Source organism: Ascaphus truei, chromosome 4, assembly GCF_040206685.1.
Source record: "Ascaphus truei isolate aAscTru1 chromosome 4, aAscTru1.hap1, whole genome shotgun sequence".
NCBI lineage: Eukaryota > Metazoa > Chordata > Amphibia > Anura > Ascaphidae > Ascaphus > Ascaphus truei.
In genome coordinates, this window is record NC_134486.1 from 25,159,698 (window position 1) to 25,176,186 (window position 16,489).

At 39.8% G+C, this 16,489-nt stretch overlaps 1 protein-coding gene across 1 annotated transcript in view; it reads right to left on the minus strand.

Moving 5' to 3' along the window:
• The window catches only part of ALK (ALK receptor tyrosine kinase), a 797,030-nt gene extending 782,292 nt beyond the window's left edge, over positions 1–14,738 (minus strand). The window contains exon 1 of the mRNA XM_075595436.1: positions 12,987–14,738. Coding sequence (XP_075451551.1) covers positions 12,987–13,707 — 721 coding nt within the window. The 5' untranslated portion in view covers positions 13,708–14,738. The remainder of the gene's footprint in view (positions 1–12,986) is intronic.
• Between the last annotated feature and the right edge of the window lie 1,751 nt (positions 14,739–16,489).

Below are 16,489 nucleotides of genomic sequence, written 5' to 3' on the forward strand. Positions count from 1 at the left end.
TGAAATTATAAGTACAGTATTATTTTTATGTGCACATTGTCTATTATTTAATACCTAAAATATCACTCAACAGATATATTGATAAAAAATTACATTATCTGCTGTTGACCTGTGAGCACATGAATTGTATGAAGAAAGCACACAAATCCATAGCTTGATAACTTTAAAGGATAGCCAACACCCTGTCTTTATTAGCAGTAACATGAAATCTTCTTCTGCACACAAGCATTTAGAAAGCCAAGCAAAGAGCTATCGAAAAGAAAACATCAGCTATTCATTTGTAAAAAAAATTGTCCAGCAAATGTTTCAATGTACAGTACTTACCTAACGTATAGAGTAGATGCAGTGAAAGATCTAATGATAACGACTGTACATATACTGTGCAATCTGATCACTTGTCCAGTATATTGCTATAAAGTAATAAAACACCTCTGTCTTCCCTTAAATAACAAGCCACTTGGATAAGCATCACACAAAATCAAATCTGCCAGGTACACGGGTCAGGGTTAATTCTTAGTATGCCTTATGGCTAAACCTTACCACTGCTTCGTAAATCTGGGTTGTGGCTCACAGTACTCAGCATTAGAAATGTTTGCAAAGCGTAGTACCACGTTGTACATCTGGCCCTCTGTCTCAAGGAGCGGAGTTTCGAAGACACAAGTATGGAAGGACAATCAATATTATATAGTTACATTGATGGGTTTGTAGTACTGTATCTGATCTGAAGGGAACATTTTGTAGCTTTGTATGATACATTTGAATAGGTCTGAGGAATATGTGTACATCAATTTGTAAGAAAATATTATAACAGCTGCTCTTCCGTCTTCTGTTACGTAGTTATGTAATACGTCACTATTTTTGTAATATATACTGAGAACTGGTTGACCTGGTTTGAATCTGTTTTAATGAGAATGTATGTTATAATCAGCAATATTTCGAGTGCTAAAATGGCCACTTTCAGCACTTGAAAAATACCTTTTTTGGTCGAAACGTCGTCTTTATGGTACATTAAATTCAGCATTAGAAAAATCCGAAGTGCCTTGTGTCATTCTTGTTTCCTGATACTATTTGGGTCTCCAGCAGGCTACCCCTCAGCAGAAGAGCCCCGGTAATTATGCAAGTACTTTGATTATATGGTGTGCAACAGTTAACCCTTTCTCTCATAATCAGCAATATACCACATTCTTATGTTGTATACTGTATGTATTTTTTTAGAGACGTGGCATGCAGGCTTACAAATGCTTTGGTCAAAGGGTTTAACCAAATACCCTTTTTCATGAGAAGACGTGGCATGCAGGCTTACAAATGCTTTGGCCAAAGGGTTTAACCAAATACCCTTTTTCATGAGAATATTATTTTATCTTAGCCTAATTGGTAGGAGCGCAGGAATCGTTCTTTTTGTTTTTCTATACTGTATGTAATGTAAGACTATATGCTGGAGAAAACATTGAACATATGTTTCTTATGGTGCACTGTATTGCCAATAGCCAGTCAAGAAAGGACCAATTTACTGGGACAATATTCAACGGACCAAATGGTACCACATAATTTACATAATACCGTATAATAACTTTTTTATAGAAAATAAAAATAATTATGTTTTGGTAGTTAAATTACACTAAGCAATTATTTGGGATTATAGAGGTCCCATCTACAGGACTTTCCTTAACATAGAGACACAGAGAATATGTTATATAAATAACACCATATAAATAACACCATCTGTAATATACACTGGCGACACACTTTATTCGAGCTTGGCTAGTCCCACGAATTCGGGTATACCCGGGTGTATTGAGGTTTGTGACTGTTTTCTGCCCGAGTGCATTGAGTTATTTTCCAAGCAGGGATTGAAGCATTTTATTCCCGCTGGCTGCAATACTGCACAGTATATATATATAAACTGCATTACAATTCATGAATTTATGCCATCTGGTAGACACGCGAAGCATTGCAGCCTATTAAATCCTAATCATTATCATTTAACAGATCAGCCGCCCATCAGCCAGGCATGAACCCAGGCTGGGAAGGCAAATGCAACGGGGCTTGTCAGAGGTTAGGAGCGGCACATTCCAGGTATCTGCCAGGTACATACCGGGTATTTGCTCGAATAAAGTGTGTCGGTGCAGTAGTACAGTACTTTCTGCCTCGTGATATTTAAAAGAAACACACAGAGTGACACATGTATCATTTTATATTCATTTATTATATTATCTATTAACAGAAAGTTTCCAACTACAAGTGTTTTACTAAGAAGAGTTTGGTATGAAACTCTGTGACGAAGAGAAATAACGCTTACAAAGTGTTTCTTCTTATGCTTGCAACTGTATTCGAGTAATGCTTGTGAGCTACTGTACTTTGCAACCCGCGGTACGAAGAAGGATAGACAATGGAGAATTCAAGCAAATAGTCAATATAGGTTTTGCCAAAAGAGAACACGTTGCCTTCCCCTTTCCAAATGATAAATGCAGCGACTCAGACTTGTAAGACTGAAGGATCAGTAGAAATCACGTGACTGGGCTGCTTGCTGGCAACCTGAACACGTTGCCTGATTTACTTCTGCAGCTCTGTAATCCTTACACGCCTTTACTGTTCAGCATCAGAACAGCCTGTAATATAAAGCAAGGGGGCCCAACTCCAGTCCTCCAGGGCCACCAACAGGTCAGGTTTTCAGGATATCCCTGCTTCAGCACAGGTGGCTCAATCCGTGGCTCGGTTGAAAAACTGCACCACCTGTGCTGAAGCAGGGATATCCTGAAAACCTGAGGCCCTTGAGGACTGGGGTTGCCCACCTCTAATATAAAGGCTTTATTATCTTGAAACAAATGAAAGTACTAAAGTAAGTACAGCCCCAAATTTACAGTAACTGTTATTTATGCGCCATGTTGCGTAGTCCTAGACACCAGTTATGCTTTTTACATTTTTCTAAATAATTTAGAATTCATAATAAACACATATATATCCTAGCGTGACAAGATCAGATAGAGATAAAAGGATCAATGTGACTATAAAGTAATAATATCTGTGACAATGCAACAATGTATTTTGGTCTATTTAGTTCTCTTTTTACCCCCAAACTGTTTTTATGCCCATTATGTACAACTACACTTCAGTTTTAATGTCACATCTTATATTTTACAATAATATTCTGCTGTTCACAATTGCTTTAAAGTGGCAATCCAAGCGCTTTATCCTGATGTAGCCAGGTACCCTCCGGTCTCCCTGCGCTCTCGTTTTCCCCCTCCTTACCCTCAGTATGCTGATGGCAGGGCAACGGAGTTGCCGGTGGCACCCGCAGCAGGGTGCCGCCATGTTGGGCGCGCGCAGAAGCGCAGTCGCACATGCGCAGAAGTGGCGGGTGCAAGTTAGGTGTCCTTGCTGGCTAAGGCAGGCAGAGGGCACCCTGTGGCGGCCATTAGAGTCGCACATGCGCAGTGTCCTATGCGCATGCAGTCCCAATGTTAATTGTGCAGAAGAGAGACTACAACTCCCATGATACTTAGGGAGAAGCTGCCTGGTGACATACGATAGCCAATGGGATGGCTGGATTGCTTCGGAAGGAACGAAAGACTACTGCCTGTTGGGACAGGAAGTGAGGATTCAATACCTGGACACTGAAGGTGCAGGTAGTGTCCACAGAGCAGTGCTCCAGGGACTAGGCCAGTAGTAAACCCACAGGGCCCAGTTAGTCCCCTGAGACACTAGAGAATATAAGTGTATGATATAGGGAAAGGCCTTAAGATAGGGACTCCTTCACTATACTCATAGAGAGAGAGATGCTGCAGGACAGTGCCTGACTGTCAGTACAGCGTGTAGCTTAAAAGAGTATCTGACAGTAGCAGAGACTGTTCTCAAAGGATCATCCGGCTGGGGATCCCTCCCCTGGGGAGTCAGACAGTGTAATGAAACCTGCAAGCAGCGGGACCACGTTCGGAGCTTCTGATTATCAAGGATTATCCTGGTCAGGACTATGGCCAGGGAGGTAGTATAAGTGAACCACCGGGCCCCAACACAGGGCAGCACTATCCCTCACACTCAATTAACATTATAGTTGGTGGACACTCAGAGGTTAAGTACCCAGGCACATTGGTACTCCAAGGACAAATGGTGATGCAATAACTAATATATGTGGAGTAACCCAATGATTGACATGTGGGGTGGTACCATGATTATTATGATGATGAATGATGCAATGATGTCTATGTAATGAGAGTTATGCAGAAGTATAGTATATGCCTAGTAAATACTGTTTTCTCCCACTGTGAGTGTATTTACTGTATATGTTTGTTGTTCTGGTGGGGGCACATTACCACCACGTTGGGATCCCTCATCAGTGGAGGCGCTGCACGTGTGTAAGTATACCCCAGGCTCCCAGTGGCGGAGATTCAGTCCTCCTGTTAGCCTCACAGGTGACAGCAGCACACGTAGTTGAAGTACCCCCGGGGTACACCCGCTACACTAACATTTATTTTAAATGCTTTACACAAATTTGAAGCAGGGGGTCTGCAGAGCTGAACCCCATTCATTTCAGCTCTGGGGACCCCCTGCTTCCGGAGATACATACCTCTGTAGGGGATTCTGGTAGCTGCTACGTTTGGCTTCCATGATTCATATTATGTTGGCATTTCAAAACTCATGTGCCCTGCGAGCCAATAGGAAGCTGTGACATCATCAGGTTTGGCTTCCTATTAGCCCACGTGATGTGGGAGTTTTAAACATTAAAGCCCAGATAGCTCCCTCCAAGATAGATACCCCCTACGGAGGTAATTATCTCTGGAAGCAGGGGGTCCCCAGAGATGAACATAATGGGGTTCAGCTCTGGAGACACCCTACTTCAAACCTGTGTAAAAAGAAAAAGTAAAAAAAATGTTTAAAAAAAATGCTTAGATTGTTCCTTTAAATCTCTCTGTTTTGTCTCATTCTCTCTCTTCTTCAATGGATTTTTTTTATTTGTGGGGGGTGTGTTTTGCTTAAAAGTGGTTGATGTTTAACTGCATCATTACAGATACATATTAGGTGGTTTGTCTTCTGCTACGATTTGTTGATGTGGTTTGTATCAACAAAAATTTGGTATGGCTGAAAATGCTTATATGTATTGTAGATTGTATTTCAATGGTAGGAAACGGCATGGATTCATGTAGTGTATGAAACTTCTGTCATTAACCACACACAAAATAAGTTATGGTGAGTACAAAAGTTCCAAAAACCCTCCACCATACAGTGTACAAGCAAGAACAATCTCACTGGTGGGCACATTCACATCTCAGACAGGTCTGCAACTTCACCTTTCTTCATTATCTTTTAGCATACAGTGCTCTCAGTGCAGACAGGGATTATGGGTAATGACATGCAAATAAGCACTCAACTTGTGTCATTTTTTGTTTCTTGTCCATGTCCACGTGGACTCCTACAAGCTTATGCCTGCTGTTTTGCACAGCTTTTTCAGCACAGCCTGGGTTAAATAACATTAACTACGGGATGGGTTTACATTGAAAACCTATCCATTTAATGGCAGCAGGTAAAGGTTTGAATTCATCTGACTGGTCACACTAAGCAGTTTAAACATCTCATAACATACAATATGAGAGGTACAGTTCCACTCAACCAGCAAACTGTAAGCAAAGCTGTTATACAGTATACTGTAATATACTGTAATATACTGTACTTGATTTGATTGATGATTTAGTTTATGGATCATGAATAATGAGTGACCATATTATATGGAGGATTTTTTTTCCTAGCATACGAAAATTGTACACCCAAAATGTATTTTGCTTCAAAATATAAGTTGTGTAAGTAGTGTAACCAAATTAGTATACTTTGTTATAAAGTTGGGTAGCGTCAACCAACGCCTGTCTTGTATTGCACTTTAAAAATGTTCACATAAGACTGTTTCTCATCAGCGTGTTCGCAAGATATAACAATGGTGCAGGACAATGTTTCTTTGCAATGATTCTCCTTCGTAAGTACAGTACGGAGAATTTGCAGATCAAAAACCCAACATCTTTAAAAAGAATATACCACACCTTTAAAAAACCTGATACCACTGACATTTTTTTACTTCTCCCTTCTGTTCTATTTATTGATATCAGAGAAAAATAGAGATAGGCAAGTTAGCATGATGCTTCTGTATTCAGAAGTAGTCACAAAGAATCTAGGAATGGCAGACACAATGGTGGTCTGGATGCTCCATTACCCCGTATAGCACAAGCGAACCCATTATACAGTATCATTTTTAAAGATGCTGAAGTTTATTCATGTATAGTATATTGCTTTATTGCTATATTCTGCAGTTAATTTAATACAGTGTAACTACCAGGATAAATCAACAAAGCAATCAGAAATTGACAGTTTATTTATCTTCCCTCTTTGAAAGCCCCGTCCTACTTTTACTAGTATTGCGTACACGTATATCTTATGATAGATGGATACTACAGAAATATACTCCAATTATAGAGTAACCTGCTCCAGTCCTCAAGGGATACCAACATATCAGGTTTTCAGGATATCCCTGCTTCAGCACAGGTGTGTCAGACTGAGCCACTGATTGAGCCACCTGTGCTGAAGCAGGGATATCCTGAAAACCTGACCTGTTGGTAGCCCTTCAGAGGTCATCCACTACCTGTCCAGCTAGCCACCAATTTAGAGAGACTTTGTACAGTATGCACATCCATTATTTATTTGATACAAAAGAAGGAGTATCACTATTATCCTTCACAACTCCCTAGTGTACAGTGCATGGCAATATAAACACGTTTTTACCCATTACCAAGTGTTTCTTACTGACATCTTCAACCCTCTTCTGCAACAGCAGTTAATATCACTCCCTCTCTAGCTACTATCATACCCATGGCACAGAATGGGGCGTTTGGCCACAACCAAATCGCCGCCAGCGCTCCGCCACCACGCATGGCTCCACAAACACTACCCACCGCAGGCCATCTTGTCATCATGTCGTCACCGCTGGGACACGCCGCCATGTTTAAAAGTTTCCGCCATCTTTAAATGTCCACAGGTGCATGCTCGCCCCTCCATGCGCCTACTGCCAGAATGCATTTTTACATTACTCGTGTGTCTCCGATGCCATTTCATTTTCAAATTATTCACTGCGAAGTGGTGCGCATTTAGCAGCAGCTAATTTAAAAATTAAATGGAGGTGACACCCGAGTAATGTAAAAATGTGTCCTGGCGGCAGAGAGGCGGAAGCACGCATGGAGGGGCGCGTGCGCTCCCGAGTACATTTAAAGATGCCGGCTGTGGCTTTAAAGACGACAGCGATGGAAGCTTTAAACATGGCAGCAGTGAGTAACAGCGCTTACATGGCAATGGCGAGATGGCCCTGCGATCAGTAGTGTCTGTGGCTACTTGCGTGGCAGTGGAGTGCCGGTGGCGATTTTGCCATGGGAAAACTTCCTAGACCGCCCAGGGAACGCCTTCCACGCTTCTACACTGTTACTTTTTCAAACTCTACTTTATTTTTCTACAAATTTTCCAGACAGAGTTTATTAAACTGTTTTTGCTAAAGTAGTCAGTCATATCTACAGTATGGGCTAAGGAACTGGCATCCTTTATTGCCTCAAAGGGGTCGATACACAGAATTCCTTCCTTTCTGCATAAATAACAATCATTACCAGAATTGGGAATGGACGTCATTTTTCTAATGAGATACAAAAATAACGTCTGTTCGTCAAAGCAGAAGCGCTATTAATGGGGATTTTCATGTCTCAGAGTCCCGCTCTCCAATACACTGCACATGCGCATTGATCAAAATTGAACACGCGTTACTAACGCATGCACTAAAGACGCATTACTCAAGTGCGTTACCAAAAGCTAATGCAAATCTTGTTATAATATTGAAAAATGAAACATTTTTATACTTCTTAACTGTTTTCATTATTTATAGTGTAATTTATTTATTTATTTAATTGTACATTAATAAAAAAATAAATATGAATTATTATTGTTGAGGTATTTATGGATATCCATGATTGTACACCCATAGTTAATACAGTTATTAATACATTAAATATCATATTAGCTAACACAAACATATCACTTTAATCACTAAAAACCATACTACAGTGCATGATGTGTTTAAGACATTTAAATGACCCATAACAAATATCTTTGTATGACACATGTAACTTTTTGGAATGAAAGGGTTAAGTCCTATATTCATTACATTGCTTTTAAGCTATTCCAAGAAATAACTCAATGATAATTAGGGTCTGGATGTTGGCAATGCCATGTTTTGGAATGTCATAAATATCATAGCGGTATTAACGTGCAATCACAAGAACTGACGTCTGAGGATCTCATTTGTTAGGTAAACTGCTCATTACCATATGATTTCCCTATGAGTAAGCCAGAAATCCATTAAAATGTATAGATGCAATGTTTTTTGAGGCAACACGACAGTATCGTAATGGAAATCCTCTTTCAGGATACGCGTTATGGATATCAATACGTAAAATGGTCATAACGTAACGCTAAAAATGTCATGCACTTCTGTGGATCTTCCCCAAAGTTGTTTAATTGCTGCCCCGGAAATTCAGTGTATGACCACTATCAGTGGAACCTCCCATCAGATTTTGACAACAATCTTCCTGGTGTTTGAATTACAGCCAGGAATCATTTCAATATAATGGAAAAATAATCATGCACTAACTAATCCTTTTTGTTTTCCATTGAGAACTGTAACATACTTATGCAATGCAAGTTTAGCATTGAAGGCTGGAGAGAGATGTATCAAGGCAAAGCACGAAGAGAAGTTTGTTTTGATGCATTGCTCAATTTTTTATTTTTGCATGTGTAAGTCCCAGGCATCAAAATTAGATTGTAAGCTCTTCAGAGCAGGACACATTGTGATTGCCAAATTTACATTTGACACAAACACAAACAGAAAGTGGAGCAATTCTTGGCTACTCAAGTCCATGCCACCTCAGACCTGGGGGGTTTTGTGCGCGCAAATAAATGATGATAAAAAAGTGATGTACGAAGATGCTGAGTTTGATACATTATGCAATCTGCGTGAATGTTTCTCCAGATTTTCCTTGCTATATACCAGTAACTCCCAAGGTAATTACTTTGCTTTATTTCCCATGGTATTTAATACAGCATAACATAAAAAAATCATATATGTTTTTTTTTTTTTAATAAATCAGTTCTGTAGTATTAGATAATACTGTCTGCATTTTGTTAAACTCCTAATGCATTTTTTTTTAATGTACTGAGCATCTTTTGGCTGCCACAGCAAACATTTAGAAACTCACATCCACTTCCTCTTTTGAAACAGACTCTGACACACACCTTTATGCGCTCTGCCCTTTGGCAACAATGTTTCACAAACACCAGACCAGGAGCACCAAACTATAACCAGCGTAGGTAATAATGTACAATTATACATTGTCACATGCTTTACGTATAAAAATAAGAAAATAAAAAAGGGGGGAATATAGTATTGCTGCTTTAAGTCTTCTAAACATAGAAAATAATGTGTATGAGTAACAAATTTAATAATAAAAATAAAAATAGTAAACTGATTGCAACTACAATAGTTGCAATTGAGGGAGGCGAGGCTGTGAGTAAAGACACAGACTCTAATAACTACACTGATTTTGAAGTGGGGGAAGCCGGTTCAATTCCTGGTGTCGGCTCCTCGTGACCTTGCACAAATCACTTTATCTCCCTGTGCCTCAGGCAACAACAAAAAACAGATTGTGTGGCAGGGACTGTGTCTGTAAAAATCCTATGGACAATGCTGCTTACCGCGTACTATACTATAATTGTTGTGCACAGTGAGTCCCATTGTGAGACAGCACTACATAAAATAAAGTTCTTATAATTTGTTTAGTGAGATCATGTCATCAATTAATTTCCCATGAGCAGATTTCTTCTGTGCCCATATAAACTCTTCAGATCAGTAATCAAGACATAACAATAAACACCAGGCAGTTAACTTAGAGTTAAGATGTGGAAAATAGTACTTTTATTAATGTGTAGCTATGAATCATATATTACTGAATGAATGCTGACAGTTTTATAAATAGAAAACAATAATAATAAAAAGAATTGCCATCTTTCTTCATCCATTGCCAGGGTCAAGAAAGAATAGTAGCCTAATAAATCAAGCAAAGCAGCAAAGTCTGACAAAGGGAAATTTAGTGGAGTGTGAAAAAAGAGATGTGGGTTAGATACTTACAGTACTGTATGCTACTTTAAGTAAGTCATTTAGTTATGTGTTGTATTATTCTTTACATCAGTCTAGTAGGCAAAACTATATATAAATGAAATTAAAAACATGTATTGGTCCTGCATTTGTTTAGTTGTTATAATTATTAAATATAAAAAAGCAAACATCCTGCATCCATGATAACTTAAAAGTATAGTACTGATTTAAAGTAATTGCTTATGTTTAGAATACCCCCTAAAGACATGGACCCCCTTCCCATTGTTACTGTCATGTCTGAAGCGCTTATTCCCACTGTGTGTTATATTATTATGTCACATCTACTGTATTACTGCTATGAAGCGCTATGTACATAAATGGCACTATAACAATACAAACATACATACATACTTATGTAAATTTCAATCCACTTTAAATCAGAACAGCAAGAATACTATTGGACATCATCAGTAAATACAGCTCTTGAAGATACAGTACATTGACTCAATATGTCTCATATACTTTCAAACATACCAATATAGGTATCACTACAGTATACTCCCCTATTGATTCCGATACAATGTTATTCAGCAAACACTAATAAAATCGACAGGCAGAAATAACCAAATATAAATGAGATGCGAAACAAATGATTGTTTATTTTCTCCATGCTACTGTTTAATTTCTTGTAAAAAAAAGATGCTACCTCAATACATGAAAGTATAATAGTTAATTTAAAACAGTATTGGTGTGCACGGATGTAATATTAGGATTTATTGACTAAGGAAATGAGAAAGCATTTACAGTCACTTAGAGAATTTTCCGTAGGGATGCAAAATTACATGAAAACATTTGTATTGCATTATTTACTCTGAAAAGCTTGCTACCACAGCCATATTTCATGTTTCAAACATTGTTCTTATATTTTAAAAAAACATACAGTATGTCTCAATAGCTAGGCATATGTAAGTGATGTCAAATGATCTCTCTCTGTAAATATGAAGCTTAGTCATCAGTTACAGAAATAATAAACATAATGGTGACTGACAAAAACCATATAGTTAGCAGTCAAAAATACTAACACAAGTAACCAAAGATACAGTGATCTTTGATTAAAGAAGCTTCCTGAACAATGATCATTCATGACATGACTAGTTTAAAATCCAGTTGATGCAAAACGGTAATGTTGCTACTTTCATTAAAGTCAGTGCAAAGTCCAATGTAGGCCGTGTACTGTACAGTATGTTTGGTCAATTTTAACTGTACAGTACGTAAAGAAAAAGTAATAGTAAATGCTATGCAATATTATAAATGTTTACGAAAGGTAATTATATTTGTATTGTTTTGTGCCCTGTTAATGCAAAGAAAATTATATTAAAGTGGTATCAGAGTGTATCAGTTGTTTCCCCCATTTGATTTTTTTCTTTTAAAACCCAATTCATGTTATGTTTTAACCTATGTTTGAATGGCATACATATTACCATGGCAATCTCTCAATGTTTCAGACTATACTGTATGTGCAGATGGTAGAGGCCATTTTAAATTCCCAGTGAACACATTAAACTACATCTTCATAGTCCCACAATGGAATTGAAAAAGATTTGCATTACTAAAGATAACACATGGGCTTAACAATAGCAAAGCTAAAATAAATATGTATTTTTTTAATTAAGGAGAAGAGATTGTTGTATTAATAGGTGGTGATGACCTACATGTACACTGGCGACACACTTTATTCAAGCTTGGCTAGTCCCACGAATTCGGGTATACCCGGGTGTATTGAGGTTTGTGACTGTTTTCTGCCCGAGTGCATTGGGTTATTTTCCAGGCAGGGATTGAAGCATTTTATTCCCGCTGGCTGCAATACTGCACAGTATATATTTATATACTGCATTACAATTCATGAATTTATGCCATCTGGTAGACACGCGAAGCATTGCAGCCTATTAAATCCTAATCATTATAATTTAACAGATCAGCCACCCGTCAGCCAGGCATGAACCCAGGCTGGGAAGGCAAACACAACGGGGCTTTTCAGAGGTGAGGAGCGGCGCATTCCAGGTATCTGCCAGGTACATACTGGGTATTTGCTCGAATAAAGTGTGTCGGTGCAGTAGCAGAATAACGCTGAAGGCAATTATGATAGTTTAGAATTAATTAGGTGAATGTTACATGTACACATGGGATGCAAATTAATCTACTATGCAAGGATTTTAGTGGGGTTTACATTTTAAACTGTTGTAGCTCAGTTTAATACGCACTGTAGGAATGAATGTTACCTACTGGCTGCAAAGCCAGTGCAAAAACAGAACTGAACTTTCCAAGACAGGAATCCTAGTGAAAGCAATATGACTTTTTCCTTTAATAAATCCAGTGCTATTTACACTGAACTGAAATGCAAACCTCAAACAAATACTTACATCTGTAGTACATTTAATATATGATTACATCTTGACATCCCTGAACATTTCAGTATAAGTAGAATTTCTCTTTTCTACTACAAAACTAAAAGTCCAAGTATTGCAGGTTTGTTGCCTTCTTGAACTAAATGAAAGTGGAAATAGTCATTTCATGGAAATTGCAATAACACGAGGGCTGTAATGCTGGTCGTTTTCAACATGTGTTTGTGTAATTTCAGCACAACATATAACCCAAGAAAATCTAGCTTTCGAATAAATTACTACAATAAAATACATTATAATATATAAGAAGAATGGTAAAAAAAAGGAGAAGAAATGTCAACAACTTGAATATGTTGACATGATATATATATATATTAGAGTAGAAGGGAATAACTAAAATAAAAAGGAGAACTCACCTTTCTTTAAAATCTGGAACATGAATCTGGGCTGAGATGCTCTGAGGGCGACCGATAAGATTTCTTCTCTCCCTGGGAATGAAACACTCCTTTCTGGCATCAACCTAATCCTGAGTCTGCCCTCCTTAGATTTCAACCACCAGCTGAACATCTCGGTGAGGTTAAACTCCAGCTTTCTCTTCCCAGCAGCAGCTGGGGGGTCCTCGCCTTGCCCCTCGTTGCTGCTATTCTTCCCCTCTCCCAGTGTCCCGGCTTCCCACCTTACACCACATCCCTCCAGGATCATCTCTTCCCCTATTTCCAGCAGCAGCTGCTTGGACCTGCGCAGGCTTCGCAGGAAGCCGGATTTCAGCACCTTGGACAGCACTGCTCGCTGCTCTATCTTCAGCCCCTGCTGTTGAACTCCACCATGGCGAAACAAGGATGCAACCAGAGGCCAGCAGTCTAATGCAAGACTGGAACTCGCCTGGAAGTTGGTGTTCATTGCCCCGGCGGGGAAAAGACCCAGCAGGTCTCTCAAGGAGTTGCGGAAAGCCGCCGGGATGACAAAATCAACTGCCAGGTTCTTCCTCTTCAGCCGGGTGAAGCTGGGTTCCTTGGGCCCGGGAAGGGCATGACGGGGAGAAGAGGGGAAAGCGCTTCTCTCAAGAGCCTCGCAACACACCAGGGAATACAACACGAGAGCTGCCACTGGCAGGTGCACACAGCTCCGGGTTCTCATAGTGCTGAGTGATGCAGACCAAGCGAAATCGATGCTTTGAGTTGTGAGTCCTTGTGTAACTGCAAGAAACACGAGTCTTTGTGGCCTCAATCACTGCTCTCAGCGAGTCCTTACTAATGTAACAGCGAGTCCTTACTAATGTAATTGTTGCAAACCTCCCTTTTTATCTTACCTTCTGCACCGCAAGTTAGTTTCTTTGAGTTGGAGATCAGGCTCCTTGAGTTGGCAGATGACTGGAAGGGGACCTCTGGTTGTGCTGCTCTGACGTTGGTGCCCAAAACAATTATAAATTGAAATATCTGAGATTTAAATGCTCCAGTTTAACAGCAACAACAAAAAAATGTGTTGGCAACGTCCTGGGATTTTTCTCTTAAGGCACTAACTGGAAGCTTGCTCTTCTTTTACAAAGCGGCTTGAGTGTTAGGCAAACACCCTGTGCACAGCGCCTTGGGGTGGCTATGGCTCTGTTATTATACTTATCTTGCTCCTTTCACAAAGTGCTGAACTGAACTCAGGGTTGCAGGGTCTTCCCCAATGTAACTCAGCTTCCTCAAGCAGTGCCCCACTGCCCCCCTCTGGATGCTCCTTTTGTTGAGTACTGGGAGGGTTCTTGATAGCTTCTGCGATACAATTACTTATCCCTGTTCACCACCAGCCTCGCGAAACACTCTTAAGACACAACCATCTTATCCACAAGTCTTCACTTCAACCCAGAGCGCTCTGCATACAGGCTCCAACTACCCGCCACAACGCAGACATCAGCTGGCCCTGGTGATATCACTCAGAGCCGCTACACCCAGCCAATAGCAGGCTCAAGCCTGGATATTATGCAGATAAGACGAGTTAGCAGGGGCAGGGTGGGAGATGTGACATATTCATTCACAATAAGATGACTATACTGTACACACTCTGCCTGACAACCAATTGCAGGAGCCAAGCTCCTCTGAGGGATGCTGTTGCATCCCTGGTCACACACACACTTTCCATGCTGAAGCAAAAGGAGAATTGGCACCATCTTCATTTCATATTGTGCGGCTGCGGTCAGGAAATGTGTGCTCTGGTTGGCTGGTCTATGGCCGATTTCATGGGCGTTCACTCAAAGGATTCTGGGACTTGTGGTCCTGCTGCAGTTCAAGCATTGAAATAAGAGCAGGACTACAGCTACTAGAAGCCCCTACTACGGATGACATTGACAGCAGAGGATAAGAGGATCGGCACATACAGTACATTACTGCGGCAGGTAGCTGCTGTTTTTTTAGTTACATGGGTGAGACACTGGTATTTTCTTATTTACTACATGGAAATATAACCTGCTTTGCATGTCATCTTTTATTTGTTTGATTATAATGAACCTCTTCAAGCAACAGAACACACATAATGTATTCGAATATTTAATGTGAACAAGCAACACTTTGTGACTCAACTCTGTTATATGTAGTAGTAGACAACCGTCTGTAAAAAAGTGCCTGTAAAATGTGATAAGTTGTATTTATCTTTTTCCAGGATGGCGCATTTCAAACCCCCCTTTAAAAATCCTGGGTTTGCCTCTGGGCTGAACTGGGAAACAAGTGAAAATCATTTCAGTCACTTCTCGCTTTGGGCTTGTCTTTTACTTTATCGCTCAGTTACAGTACACGGGGACTATATTAATGGTTAAAATCACTAATGATTAGTTATTTACTGTAAGTCACTCATTGTGTTAAAATTAGTTTTTTCCTTGTGCATTGGAAATATTCATTTTTACGTTATAACAGCTCTCATGAATACATTATAATTATATAATTTTGTACACATTAAACACACATACTGTGTAGCTATATGCATACATGCAATATACAGCATATCCATAATATATACACAGATACTTACGCATACAGATGTAAACCTATAAATGCAATATACAGTATATCCGTTATGCTGTGTATACACAGCTACACACACAGATGTAAACCTATAGTCAAGTCTATGCATAGCACATCGTTTTGAATGTACATGCTGTTTGTAAGTCAATAGACATTGGTACAGTATCATAGGTGAAAAGTGTGACATCTCAGAACACACACGCACACGCCACCTAAATAAAAGCATTACTTATCATACTTACACATAGAGATAGCTAATCTTTTTGGCGAATTTGGATTGGCTGATTCCTTTGGTCCACGGATTTCAGTTGATCAATCTCAAAAAGGGCGATTTGCGCTTTACGTATTTTTTTTAATTATTATTGCCAATACACTGCGGATTCCCCAACCCATGGACAGATTTGTAGAATTTAATCCATGGATTTATCAATCCGTTGGCAGATTCTTGAGACTTTCCCTTAAGGCCTTCCACCTCAGGGTAACGTTTGGGGGCATTACACATTCTATATACACACTGTAAGTAAAGGAGGGCCCCGGGCATACGCCGGGTTCTGTTGTAAGGGCCCGCCGTAAAGCAAAAATCGCTGGAAAGTGAAACCGGCAATTTTACCCTTCTGCGCATGCGCAACCTCCGTTTGGCAACAGCCCATTCTGCGCATGCGACCTCTGACTACCCCAGTCTGCGCTTGCGCAGACATGGCGGCCCCCTTCTCGGTGCCGCCGTATCAGCGGATCACAGAAAAGCGGGGCGCCGAGAAGTGGGGCCTTGCTGTATACTAAATCTACAAACATTAAAAAAAAGTTTTTGGAAAATCATTATTACTTTGCAGGGATTTATACCTCTACATGGACAAGAGGACAATTTACGAGTTGTTCTGTCTTTTGCAAGCTTGTTATAGTGAATTTAATCAACGTTCAAG